The sequence below is a fragment of the Bubalus bubalis genome, chromosome 1 (assembly GCF_019923935.1).
Source record: "Bubalus bubalis isolate 160015118507 breed Murrah chromosome 1, NDDB_SH_1, whole genome shotgun sequence".
NCBI lineage: Eukaryota > Metazoa > Chordata > Mammalia > Artiodactyla > Bovidae > Bubalus > Bubalus bubalis.
The window spans coordinates 201,102,260-201,114,600 of record NC_059157.1 but is presented as its reverse complement, the minus strand read 5'-3'; the positions used below and the strand labels follow the sequence as shown (position 1 = coordinate 201,114,600).

At 42.5% G+C, this 12,341-nt stretch overlaps 1 protein-coding gene across 1 annotated transcript in view; it reads right to left on the bottom strand.

The window, feature by feature from the left end:
* The window catches only part of KCNH8 (potassium voltage-gated channel subfamily H member 8), a 482,250-nt gene extending 470,109 nt beyond the window's left edge, over positions 1 to 12,141 (bottom strand). Inside the window, exon 1 of the mRNA XM_025294232.3 lies at positions 11,972 to 12,141. Coding sequence (XP_025150017.3) covers positions 11,972 to 12,047 — 76 coding nt within the window. The 5' untranslated portion in view covers positions 12,048 to 12,141. The remainder of the gene's footprint in view (positions 1 to 11,971) is intronic.
* Positions 12,142 to 12,341: the final 200 nt, after the last annotated feature.

Sequence of the window (12,341 nt, the reverse complement as noted above, 5' to 3'; positions counted from 1 at the left end):
ACACATCATAAAACTTCTATAATTAAAACTGAAACTACACATTAAGAAGAAGATAAAGGAATGTAATAAGTCAAAAATAGAATTACACAGACAAATGTATAATGTGATAATCTAGACATTTCAAATCAGCATGGAAAAGAATTATGGAAGAATACTGTTAGAAAAATGGATATGGATCTAGAAAGGAAGAATCTGATCCCTACATTGTACTCAGTAGATCAAATTATACAGTGTATTGAGTAGAAAAAATGAATATACAAAATGAAACTATGGTAGAACACACAGAACACATATATATAGGATATATCTTTTTAATAATTTCAGAATAGAAAACATCTCTTTAAGTATGGCACAGAAAACAGAAATCATAAAAGGAAAATTGATTATTTACATAAAAATGTTAAAATCCACCAAAACTGGAGGAAACACACACAATTCACATCACTAATAAAGTGCTCCGTGTGTTACTATGTAAAGAGCTCACAAATGTCAAAAAGGGAATGAAACAATTTAATTAAAAAAGGGTAATGAATATGAATAAACAAATATGCTCAGGAAAGGAAATTTAAATAGAACTTAAATATATTAAATAATGCTCAGCTTCCCTTACAGTAAATACATGTACTTAAAAATGACAATAGGAAGCCACTTTTTATCGATTAGTTCAATAGCAATTCAAGCGATGGAATGAAAGAATGGATATACTGAAATGCTAGGCAAATAGCTATTATCATTATCTTTTACTTAACCACATTACTTTTATTCAAACCAAAAGTTGCAGTACAATACGAAGGCTGCGGTGCCAAGACATTCGCTCTCCTCCAGCGCCATGCAGTCACAGGAGAAACAGCCTTCTGGGTTGAGGTTACAACAGGCTCAGGAAGCAACAGTTAGAACTGGACATGGAGCAACAGACTGGTTCCAAATAGGAAAAGGAGTTCGTCAAGGCTGTATATTGTCACCCTGCTTACTTAACTTCTATGCAGAGTACATCATGAGAAATGCTGGGCTGGAAGAAACACAAGCTGGAATCAAGATTGTCGGGAGAAATATCAATAACCTCAGATATGCAGATGACACCACCCTTATGGCAGAAAGTAAAGAGGAACTAAAAAGCCTCTTGATGAAAGTGAAAGAGGGGAGTGAAAAAGTTGGCTTTAAGCTCAACATTCAGAAAACGAAGATCATGGCATCTGGTCCCATCACTTCAGGGCAAATACATGGGGAAACAGTGGAAACAGTGTCAGACTTTATTTTTTTGGGCTCCAAAATCACTGCACATGATGACTGCAGCCATGAAATTAAAAGACGCTTACTCCTTGGAAGGAAAGTTATGACCAACCTAGATAGCATATTCAAAAGCAAAGACATTACTTTGCCAACAAAAGTCTGTCTAATCAAGGCTATGGTTTTTCCAGTGGTCATGTATGGATGTGAGAGTTGGACTGTGAAGAAAGCTGAGCACTGAAGAATTGATACTTTTGAAACTGGGGTGTTGGAGAAGACTCTTGAGAGTCCTTTGGACTGCAAGGAGATCCAACCAGTCCATCCTAAAGGAGTCAGCCCTGGGTGTTCATTGGAAGGACTGATGCTGAAGCTGAAACTCCAATACTTTGGCCACCTCATGCGAAGTGTTGACTCACTGGAAAAGACCCTGATGCTGGGAAAGACTGAAGGTGGGAGGAGAAGGGGACGACAGAGGATGAGATGGTTGGATGGCATCACCGACTCAACAGACATGAGTTTGGGTAAACTGGGAGTTGGTGATGGACAGGGAGGCCTGGTGCGCTGAGGTTCATGGTGTCGTAGATTCGGACATGACTGAGCGACTGAACTGAACTGAACTGAAAAGTGCATAACACTGGAGAATATATTCCTCCCATAAAAGTTGACTCAAAGTAAGTAGAAGAATTTCCTGTGTAAGACACGAACAGTGTAAAATACAAAAGGATGTCTCTATAACACCCATAAGAATTAGAATATCTTCTGTAGAAAGATTAGCCTGACAACAAAAACATCACAGAAAGTTCTCAAGTCAGTAAATGCTAAGGACCAAAATCTCAGAGAAGATGGGTTTACTTTTTTCTTTTAAAAAAATGGACAGTAGATATTCTTTGATGAGCAAAACTGCTTTGCAAGTGACTGCACTTAGTATTTCCAGATACGAGTCTTAAGTGCCAATCGAAAAACATTCCTTAAATGACAAGTATCAAAAGGGAAAACAGTATATGAACCAGAAAAGGCTAAACTCTTTAAAGCAGAAATCCCTTCTTGCGAGAGTCAGAAACTAGAAATGCCATCACACATTGCCCCAGCCTGTTTATACTTACTATTAAAAAAAACCACATTTTAGAGGCAGTGTGATATAGTAGAAAAATCACAGGCTGTAGTAGAAAAATCACAAGCTACTGTGATAACGCTGGGAAAATTCCGAGCTTGAGTCCTGTCATCTGGTACAGAAAGGGCGCTGAAGTGCCTGCCTCCTTGCTGAGCCGGGCTGTGTAGGAACAGATAAAGCAGCAGCCAACCACACAGCAGGAATGCAGACAGGCCCCAAATGGTAGTCCCTGTTACCATCGGAGTTCCATAAAAGAAATTAGCACCTCACCCATGTGGAAATGAAGGGCTAGAAGCCAGTCTAGAATTATGTTTCAAAACTGCATTTAAGCACATAGTACTGTATGAATAGACCAGCAGTTATCACTGAAAGGCAATAAAGGCAGTCAATATACGAACCTGGTCTTTAAGAAATGTGAATTCTTTTACCCAAAGAAACATTTATTGAGCACAGACTTTCTTCCCAGCATAAGCCCAAGTGAGGAAGCTGGGAGAAGCTGATGGCTGAGTGCTGAAAGCCAGTCGTCAGCGCACACAGAAGAGCTGACTAAGGCACGACCTGAGCAAGGCACTGTGGCGGCTAGGGAAAAGGTCGCCTGACTCTGCAGCCTCAGGGCGGGTGCCAGGCAGAGGCCCGGAGGGTTCCGGGTGACGGTGTCTGCAGCCTTAGGAGGCAGCGGCTGGACAGGACTCTGAGAGTGGCCTTGGGGTCAGGTGACACCGAGAGCTTTAGAGCCCCTCCAAGAGGTGGCAGGGAACCGTCTGTTACAGGGTTAAATGATTCTCGGGACAGTGCAGACTGAAAGGGGCCACAAGTGGGTCAGATAGAGGCTTACGCCCACAAGAGTCCAGAAGAGTAAGGCTGCCATCGTGCCCAGGAGAAACAGGATCCAAACTAAAGCGGAAGCAGCGAGAGAGAGGCGAGGCACCAAATCAGGGCATTTCCACGTGAAACCTCAAGCCTGATGACCCATGAGGTGGATGGGCCGCTCGGGCTAGCTCAGAGCTCCAGCCTGAAGAAATGGGTGGGTGGGACGCCAATGACGGCGCCAGAGAACAAATAGGTTTCATGGGCTAGAAAAGATTATTTGCTCACTTGGGGTCATGTGAATTTTGAAGGGCTTAAGGGAGATAGTTAGTTGTATTAACAGCTAAAAAGGAAAGCAAAATTAATTTTCCAGGGAATTTATAAGCCAAGAACCACATTTGACTGTTTAAATTACTGAGAAAACTCTTCAGTTGCTGCAGTTGTTAAGTATGAACTATGCCACAGATGAAGTTGAAACCTCATCGTTTTTGTTTGCAGGCGCTTCTAAACCAAAATGGGTTTAAAAACAGTGTTTAGACAGGATCAGCAAATAGGCCTATTCCTACTGTCTCTGAAGAAGTGGCAGTTCTGTCCCTTTGAGGGTTGGCGTTTCTCCAGTCGCTTCACGGGGGCTAGCACACCCTCAATTACTTTTCCTCTTCACAGGCGTAGTCCTGCAGAACAACCCTGGGGGTGGGAAAGGCACTCAGCTACACAGTCAGAAATCAATCTTCCCCTTTCCTAAGGAAAGCTGGCTTCGTGGGCAAAGCAGATATCCATAAACAAATGAATACCACACAATTTCACTGCGTAATAGGAGACCCTTGCTCAAGTGTGAAGGCTTTATTAAGACACAGTAAGAAAAAGGATCTTAGGGATTTGGTTTACACACTTGGACAGCCTATAAGAATTAATTCAAAGCAGCTAGACATAAGAGCCAGATAAACACACACACAATAAAATAATATCTTGCTTTTTCAAAGGCAAGACCAAGCCAATGTAGCTATTTCCCACGGAAGCCCATGAGCTTGAGACTCTCAGCTTCGTTCAGAGAGCCCAGGTTAAAATTCAGACACCAAGTATTGTAACCCTTAATGGGTAGAAGCTGAAAAATATTGCAAAACTCTCATGGAAGCTGCGAGTAATCTCTAGCTGGAAAGAATGAACACTTTCGGAGGGAAGGGAGGGAGGGCAGTATAGGCGAGGGGATTAAGACGGTACAAATCTTCAGGTAAAAAATAACCTACAAGGATATGCTGTACAACATGGAAAATACAGCAATGTTTTATAAGGACCGTAAGTGGACTATGACCTTTGCCATTTGTGAATCACTATATTGTACACCTGTAACATATAATATTGTATATCACCTATACTTCAGTTTAAAAAAGAAAAAAAAGGAGTGTCTTCAGTTTCCTAAGCTCAGTGACAAGTGTACACAAGTTGGCAAAGTAAATGGAAGATTATTTTTTGCCCTGATCTTATATGAGCCAAGCATGCCCACCTGGAGTCATTTACTGTGTGATGCCCCCTGGAGAAGCTATTCCTCCCTCAGCCAAACGTGCACAGCCCTTCCCTACACTTGCTGAACACTCGCATCCAACCCGACGATGGTAATCTGTGCATACATTTACTGTCCTCTTTTAGAGAAGGGCAAGCCTGATTTACCCCGAGGATCCTAGCATAATGGCTTTGTATAGAGTCAGTGTGGATTAAATATCCTCGAGGAAATGTTGGACTCACTGAATAAAGCAAAGACGTCCTAAGAGAGAATGTGCCCTCCCAGAAAAGCATTGTGTCTGGGCTACAGGCAACACCAAATGCCAGAGCCTAGGAAAAATACACTGGGGGTATAGCTCCCATCCTTAACATGTTTACCTCTCCATGCTCTTCATCGTGTATGATGATGTCAAAACAAAATTATCTGGTACTTTTAAAGGTCATGTAGCAAAATTTTTCTTTTATTAGTATATCTCACTCATTCAAAGAAATGCATTTCTGGTTAGCTAAGTCATGTCTGACTCATTTGCAACCCTATGGATGTAGCCCACCAGGCTTCACTGTCCATGGGATTTCCCAAGCAAGAACACTAGAGTGGGTTGCCATGCCCTCTTCCAGGGGATCTTGCTAAGCCAGGGATCGAACCTACATCTCCTGTATTTGCAGGCTGATTCTTTACCACTGAGCCACCAGGGAAGTCGGTTTCTGGTAAATACCTAAATCCAAATTCTTATAAATCAAACACTTTGTTCATTGCAGGAAAGTTTTGAGAACCTACATGATAAGTCTTTTGCAGGATAAAGAATTCATCTCTCAAGTCAAAAGAGTGAAAATAAATAATTCCCTCCTTCCTCATCCCTCTTCTCAATTTGTTCTTCCCTCTCCCTCTTTTTTTCTTCTTTTCTATGTTTTAGTAAACTTAGGATAAAGCTTATATAAAGAAAATTATTTAACTTAACATAGTCAACCTCAATACACAGTGCATAATGTGGAGTTTCTTAAAATTTGAAACATGGTTAGAGGCATAAAAAAGAGATGGAAAACATACTGTTTCAAAACAGTCCACATACTGGCCCAGTTACAGAAGTGGTTCTGAAGGTAAATAAAGTGGAAACAGCTTGGTCAGCTCAGGGCACAAGGACTCGTCTAGGATCCTGGACGGACGCCACAGCTGTGGACTGGCTCGCCCTCCAGTACACAGACCAACAGACCCCATGGAATCTGCCTTATCTGGAAAGAGTGCACACACTGTCAAAAGCCTGGGATTAATATTCTGAAAATATCCTTATGTCTCCCACATTTTTCCTAGATCAGAGAATGAAGAATCTGATAACACAGCTGACTACACACGTCCTAGGCTGGGCTGATTCACACATCATCACCAAACATAAAGAAACGCCCTCAGCCCCGTCAGCTGGGCCATGTACTCACCGGGATTCAGATGCGAGTTTATGTGCCTACAGAATTACAGAGACTGTGCTCAGCAAACCCGCTTCACAGAAAGACAGAGGTGAAAATGTTAGGCTCTGTGTGATGGGACAGCAAGGGGTCAGCACTGTTAGTAGACTGAATTCTAAGCCAGCTCACAAGATTTCCAGCCCCTCGTGTGACACCTCATCTAATTCCTTTCTCTTGCATATGGGCAGGTCATGTGATCTTAGAAGGGATTTTACAGATGATTAAGATCCCTCATCAGTTGACTTTGAGTACATCAAAAGGGAGATTATTCTGGGTGGACCTGTTGGAGGTGAGCTCCTAAAAGAAAGGCATCCTTGCTCTTTTTGTTGTGTTTTGTTTTAGTATAGTTGATTTACAATGTGTTAGCTTCTGCTGCAAAGTGACTCAGTTATACAGATACATATATCCACTCTTTTTTAGATTCTTTTCCCGTCTTGGCCATTGCAGAGTATCGAGTAGAGCTTCCTGTGCTGTACAGTAAATCCTTATTCCTTATCTATTTTTTATATAGTAGTGTGTATATGTCAGTCCCAATCTCCAATTTATCCCTCTCCCCGTTCCCTGCTGTGCTTCCCTGGTAACTCAGCTGGTAAAGAATCCACCTGCAATGCAGGAGACCCTGGTTCGATTCCTGGGTCAAGAAGATCTCCAGGAGAAGGGATAGGCTACCTACTCCAGTATTCTTGGGAATATTCCCTGGTGGATCAGACTGTCAAGAATCTGTCTACAATGTGGGAGCCCTGGGTTCAGTCCCTGGGCTGGGAAGATGCCCCTGGAGAAGAGAATGGCAACCCACTCCAGTATTCTGCCTGGAGAATTCCATGGACAGAGGAGCCTGGCAGGCTAGAGTCCACAGGGTCATAAAGAGTCAGACATGACTGAGTGAGTTTCACTTTCATTTTTCACCCTTCCCCCTTGGTAATCATAATTTTATTTTCTATATCAGTGAGTCTATTTCTGTTTTGTAAATAAGTTTATTTATATTCTTTTGTAGATCCCGCATTTTAGACAAACATGATAGTCGTCCTTTTCTGACTTACTTCACTCAGAATGACAGTCTCTAGGTCCACCCATGCTGCTGCTAACGGCATTATTTAGTGTTTTTTTTTATGGCTGACTTATATTCCATCGTGAAGAAGTAAGCCGCTCTGCTGTGGGAGCGCCTGGGGAGGGATTTTGTACCAGGAGCCCAAAGGAAACCAGCTGCTGAAAACGGTCCCCAGCTGAAGACAGGCACGAAAGCGTTGGCCTTAGTCCTAAAACCCCAAGGAACTAAATTCCTCCAACAACCACGTGAGCTTGAAGGAGGGCCTCGAGCCTCAGCTGATGACTTGGTTGCCACCTTGTGGCCTATGAAGCCCTGGGCACAGGGCCCAGCTGGTCCCTGCCTGATGTCTGACCTAAAGGACGCGTGAGAAGGCAAGTCACGGAGGGCGCGGCAGTTCACTGCCCAGAAGCAGAAACCCAGCGCGGGAACCATCCCTCCGAACATAAAGAGCGGGAGTAACAGCGACTTCCCGTGGCGTGTGAAACACACACGAGCCTCTGCAAATCGCCGCTTGTGGGGAGACATCCATGCGGCGCTGGGTGTTTCTGCCAATGTTTCCCTGGGACAGCCTGTTATAGCCAGACCCACACACGGTGGAGCTCCCTCTTTCCATCGGCTACATGCCTTTGATGATATTTTCCACACTATAGCCCAGAAAAGACTCAGGAAGTCCCCAGTGCCCCCCTTTTCACTGTGCTCCCTTCCTGCAGCACTGGGTACCTTACCTTCTCTCTGTGCTTCTAATATTATGAGATCTACATACTTTGAAGACACTATAAAGACGAAAAGCCATTAAGAACTGCCTTTGTACAGAAAGCATTCCAAGTTAACAAATGTCGTTGGACCACTTTGCGCAGGAATACATAAAACATGCAAATACGAATGAGTGTCTAAGCCTCAATTATCTCTGAATACTTTGACTGGAAGCTCCTTGACAGAGTCCAGTGGGCTACAGACTTCCTCTAGAGCTTCGACCTTGTTTCACTAACCCCAAAGGGAAAGAAGTTTTCCGGCCAAATTTTGATGTGACTGGAAAATGTAGGCTGATGCACCACTTTGTTTGGAAATGGACACTTTTCTTTGAAAGTTTTATATACTCAAAAAAAAAAAAAAAAGTGTTTTTCTCAAATGGTACCCTGTGGCAAATATCTGTCACACTGAAAAACTGTTTTTTAAAATATGCACTTATGTGTTCTGTTATTATACCTTCCCTTTGTCCAGATTAATATTCATGTACTTAAAGCAATTGTCGACTCCGAAAATAATTTTTTAAGTACATTAAAAGTGTAAAAATAAAACATTATGCAGTCATAATGTTAAGATTGTGTGTATGTATGTTTAACTGTTTCAAGTGAGAAGTACGGCTATATGCTGAGTCAAAGAAATTCATTGGAATTATTTTTTCCCCCTAAATGGGGTACACATATTCAATACTTGCAAAGTTCTTAGTTTTTCTAAGTCTCATTTACATTCAATTTACCAGGAGAACATACTTCAAGAGTAAATATATGCTAGGGTAGTTTTATATGAAAAGATTTGTGTTTTCCAGTAGTTGTTAAAATTATACTGTTTACGAGGAAAAACTTTCAGTTAACGGTCCACTACTGTCTTTCAATCCTGACAAAGAGGTCACTTCTTAAATATTAAAAAGAAAAAATATCCTATTATCCCAAATAATAAAGTGTCTCTGGTGGTGGTTTAGTCGCTCAGTCTTGTCCGACTCTTTGTGACCCCATGGAGTGTAGCCCACCAGGCTCCTCTGTCCATGGAATTTTCCAGGCAAGAATACTGGAGTGGGTTGCCATTTCTATCTCCAGGGGATCTTCCCGATCCAGGGATCAAACTCAGGTCTCCTGCATTGAAGTTGGTCTCTTGCATTGCAGGTGGATTCTTTATTGACTGAGCCACCAGGGAAACCCAGGGAAAGCATCAGTAGGTGATGAAAAGCATTATTAACTTCTTTGATGTTGTTCTGTGATAATACAGCAACTGATAAATTATAGATTATGTTATAGGCTTTTATTGTCATATATTTAATTTTTCCTGGGAGAAATTTTTAGATGATGTTTCAAGATTTATTATTTTCCACTACAGTATTAAGTCAATAAGGATAATAATAATACTGCATGGTGGTTAACTAAGGGGGCTTGCTAGGGTTATTGTTTGGTCTCTTATTTTTTCAATGATATTGCCCAAAATAAAACAGAGTAAGAAGTTAACATGACTATAAAGTATACCTAACAAATAAGGCAGAAAATGTACCAAATAAACACACTATGTTTTGAGTACAGTAGCATTATTCTTTCTCCAGTATAATTTTTATTTGGGCAAGTGGTAATTTTGCAAATTTAAAACTTGCAAGTAGTTTTATCTTTCCCAAGGAAATAAATGACTGTTCTAAAAAATATCAAGAGAGAGAAGGATGATCATAGGAAAAGAGTTTCAGGGACAGTAATTATACTTAATAAAATTGTGTCAATACATAAAAATAGAAAAAGATAAATTAAATATTTAGCTGAAATGGTTTGCCATGATGCTAGATACAGCAAAATGTGTGGCTAACTTTTGCTTAAAGTATTTTTTTAAGTTTCAGATTATTCAGGTCTTCTTGCAATTCTAAGGAAGTGCAAATGAGAAGACAGATTCCTCATTCCTCGAATGGGGTTTTTGGGATGAGGGGTATCATTATATGCTGTGCTCCACTGATTTTCAGATTGATTTCATACACAGTGGTCCCCTCCAGGAATTCCACAGACCCTCGGAGCACAGACCAAGCATGCTCTCCCTCTACAGTTTCGGTTTTGCTGTTATACTGAATGCTGGTTATGTGATGCTGATCTTCCCAAACAAGGCTTTAAAACCTCTAACCTTCTATTTTATTCACATGGATGTGTAGTCAAAATAGAAAAAGAGCTATTCAGTAGCACACCATTCCTTCTCTTACATGTCCTCTGTTTATCAAATGTTATAGTGAAAGAGGCAGAGGTGTTCTCACAGATGATCCAAAGCCTCCCCTCATTAGCAACTGATATCTAAAAATAGCCCTGCTGAAATTCCCAGGGCTATGCTGGGAACACACCGCATTCCATTCAACTTTAAATGACAATGAAATAAGCAACCACCGTTTGCCAATTAGTTCATTTTCAATAGATGTATTTGTAATCAATATCAAAAGTCTTTGGGGTTTAAATTTTCAACTTCAAGAATAACATCCACTAGAAACTAATCAGTTCCTAATTTAATAAATAGTAGTAACCACAATCATGCATGAAGACAGCGGTGGTGATGTTGTGTAGAGGTTGGGTGGTGGGTATGATGGCATTGGCAAGGGTTTGAAAGCCTAATAATGATATTTTCTCTTCTTATCATCTGACTAAGACCATAGCATTGCTCTTCACTCATACCGCCTGACACATCTAGAACATAACAGGGGAGGGAAAGGCTAAAGATAAAGATAAAACCACCGGAAAGAATGTTCACAACAACCACCCCGAGTAGGCTGGATGTCAAAAATAAAAACTGAACAAAATCCAGTAAATATTTCATTTCTCCCTCACATAAACTTTCCTAACTACTCCTGAAGCGCATAAGTCCAGGATTTACTTCCCACCGGTAGTAAGACCGTGTATCCAGACTCCTGGAGTGAAAATTGTTACATGTGTGCTCCCCCATCAACTCCGAGAAATATGCTATCATCCTAAAAAGTGATATCGGAATCACTACAAGCCTTTGGAACAAATGAGTTTCTACGAGTTTTGTGTATAGGCAGAAAAGGAAAGACAACACGCAGAAGCAACGCAAGCCAGGAGGCCGGTGTGGGCATTCATAGAGAAACCAAGTGATAGCTTTTGCTGCGGGCGAAGCACAGACTGCTCATTGCAAGGAAAACCAACCGCCCCTGGAGAAGGAGGGCTTGGGAAGCCCGGAAGTAATGGGGACCTGACCGTGGTCCTGAAAGAGAACCATTCGCAGATGTGATCACGTCTCCAAGAATCCACAGCGCATATCTTTGCTTTTAAACTGAAGCCTAAACAAGCTAAACGTCCAGTGATTTTCGCCCTCAAAATACATATGTGTATGTTGAAACTTTCTCTTATGATAGATCAGCCTTTAGCATGCCCGGCATCTCTTTCCACAACAGTCTCTTCTGGAGTGCTAGGGTAATTCCAGATCGAAAGGTATTTTATTCTACCTGAGAAGTAGGAATCGATATTCTGATCAACTCACAACGCTTAGAATTCTACAGGAAGCTTACACTTGGTGATCTTGATTCTAGTTGCATTTCTTAAACTCAGATGGGATCATGCCTATCCAAAAGACTTTTCGGAATGAAGCTCCACCGAAAAAGAACACTCCAAACTCTCCCTATAATTTGTTGTTGTGTTAGTCGCGCTCAGTCTATCTGACTCTTTGCGACCCCATGGGCTGTAGCCCGCCAGGCTCCTCTGTCCACGGAGCCTTGAAACTCTAGATAGATTGGCAATTCACCAATATGGACAATTTTCATCTTCACCTCATAAAATTAATAAAAACCGATTTTTTAAAGAGGCATTACGGGTCCCACAGTGAACACAGATGTAGATCTTTCTTCAGATTCTTTTCCAGCCTTGACAAACCCAAGAATCAAGGGGGCCAAATACACCAAGTGTTAACATTACACTGAAAAAAAAAAAATTCTCCCCACAAAAGACACCTCGGCAGGAAGCGAGGGAAACACACTCCCCTGGTGCAAAATGGACAGTGGGAACGAAAGTAATTTATATGAGAAAAGATCGTTTAAAAAAATATATATATGCAACTCATCCAAGTGCAAGACTTACGTGTTCCGTCAAAGCGGGTGGCGATGGTGTCCAGGAAGGTGTTCTGGGGCGCCAGCAATCCTTTCATAACCGGCATCTTTCCAGCGCGGTGTGAAATTCTCCATCAAAGTTTGTGCAGGAGGATGGCTCGGGAGGAAAGTGCCAAGAAGCGGAGTGGGGAGCGCAGGGCCGGCCGGGAGGGGGCCGGCGCCGGCGAGGGGCCGCTGCGAGCGGCGGGAGGACGCGAGGGCGGGGGCGCGGCTCCGGCGGGGACAGCCCCGGGGCGCCCGCCCGGCCCGGCCCGCAGCGCCCGGCCCGCCTGGCGAGGCCGCCTGGCCCGCCCTCCACCTCCGCGGCCGCGGGAGCCCCGTCCCCCCGCCGCGGGCCCCCT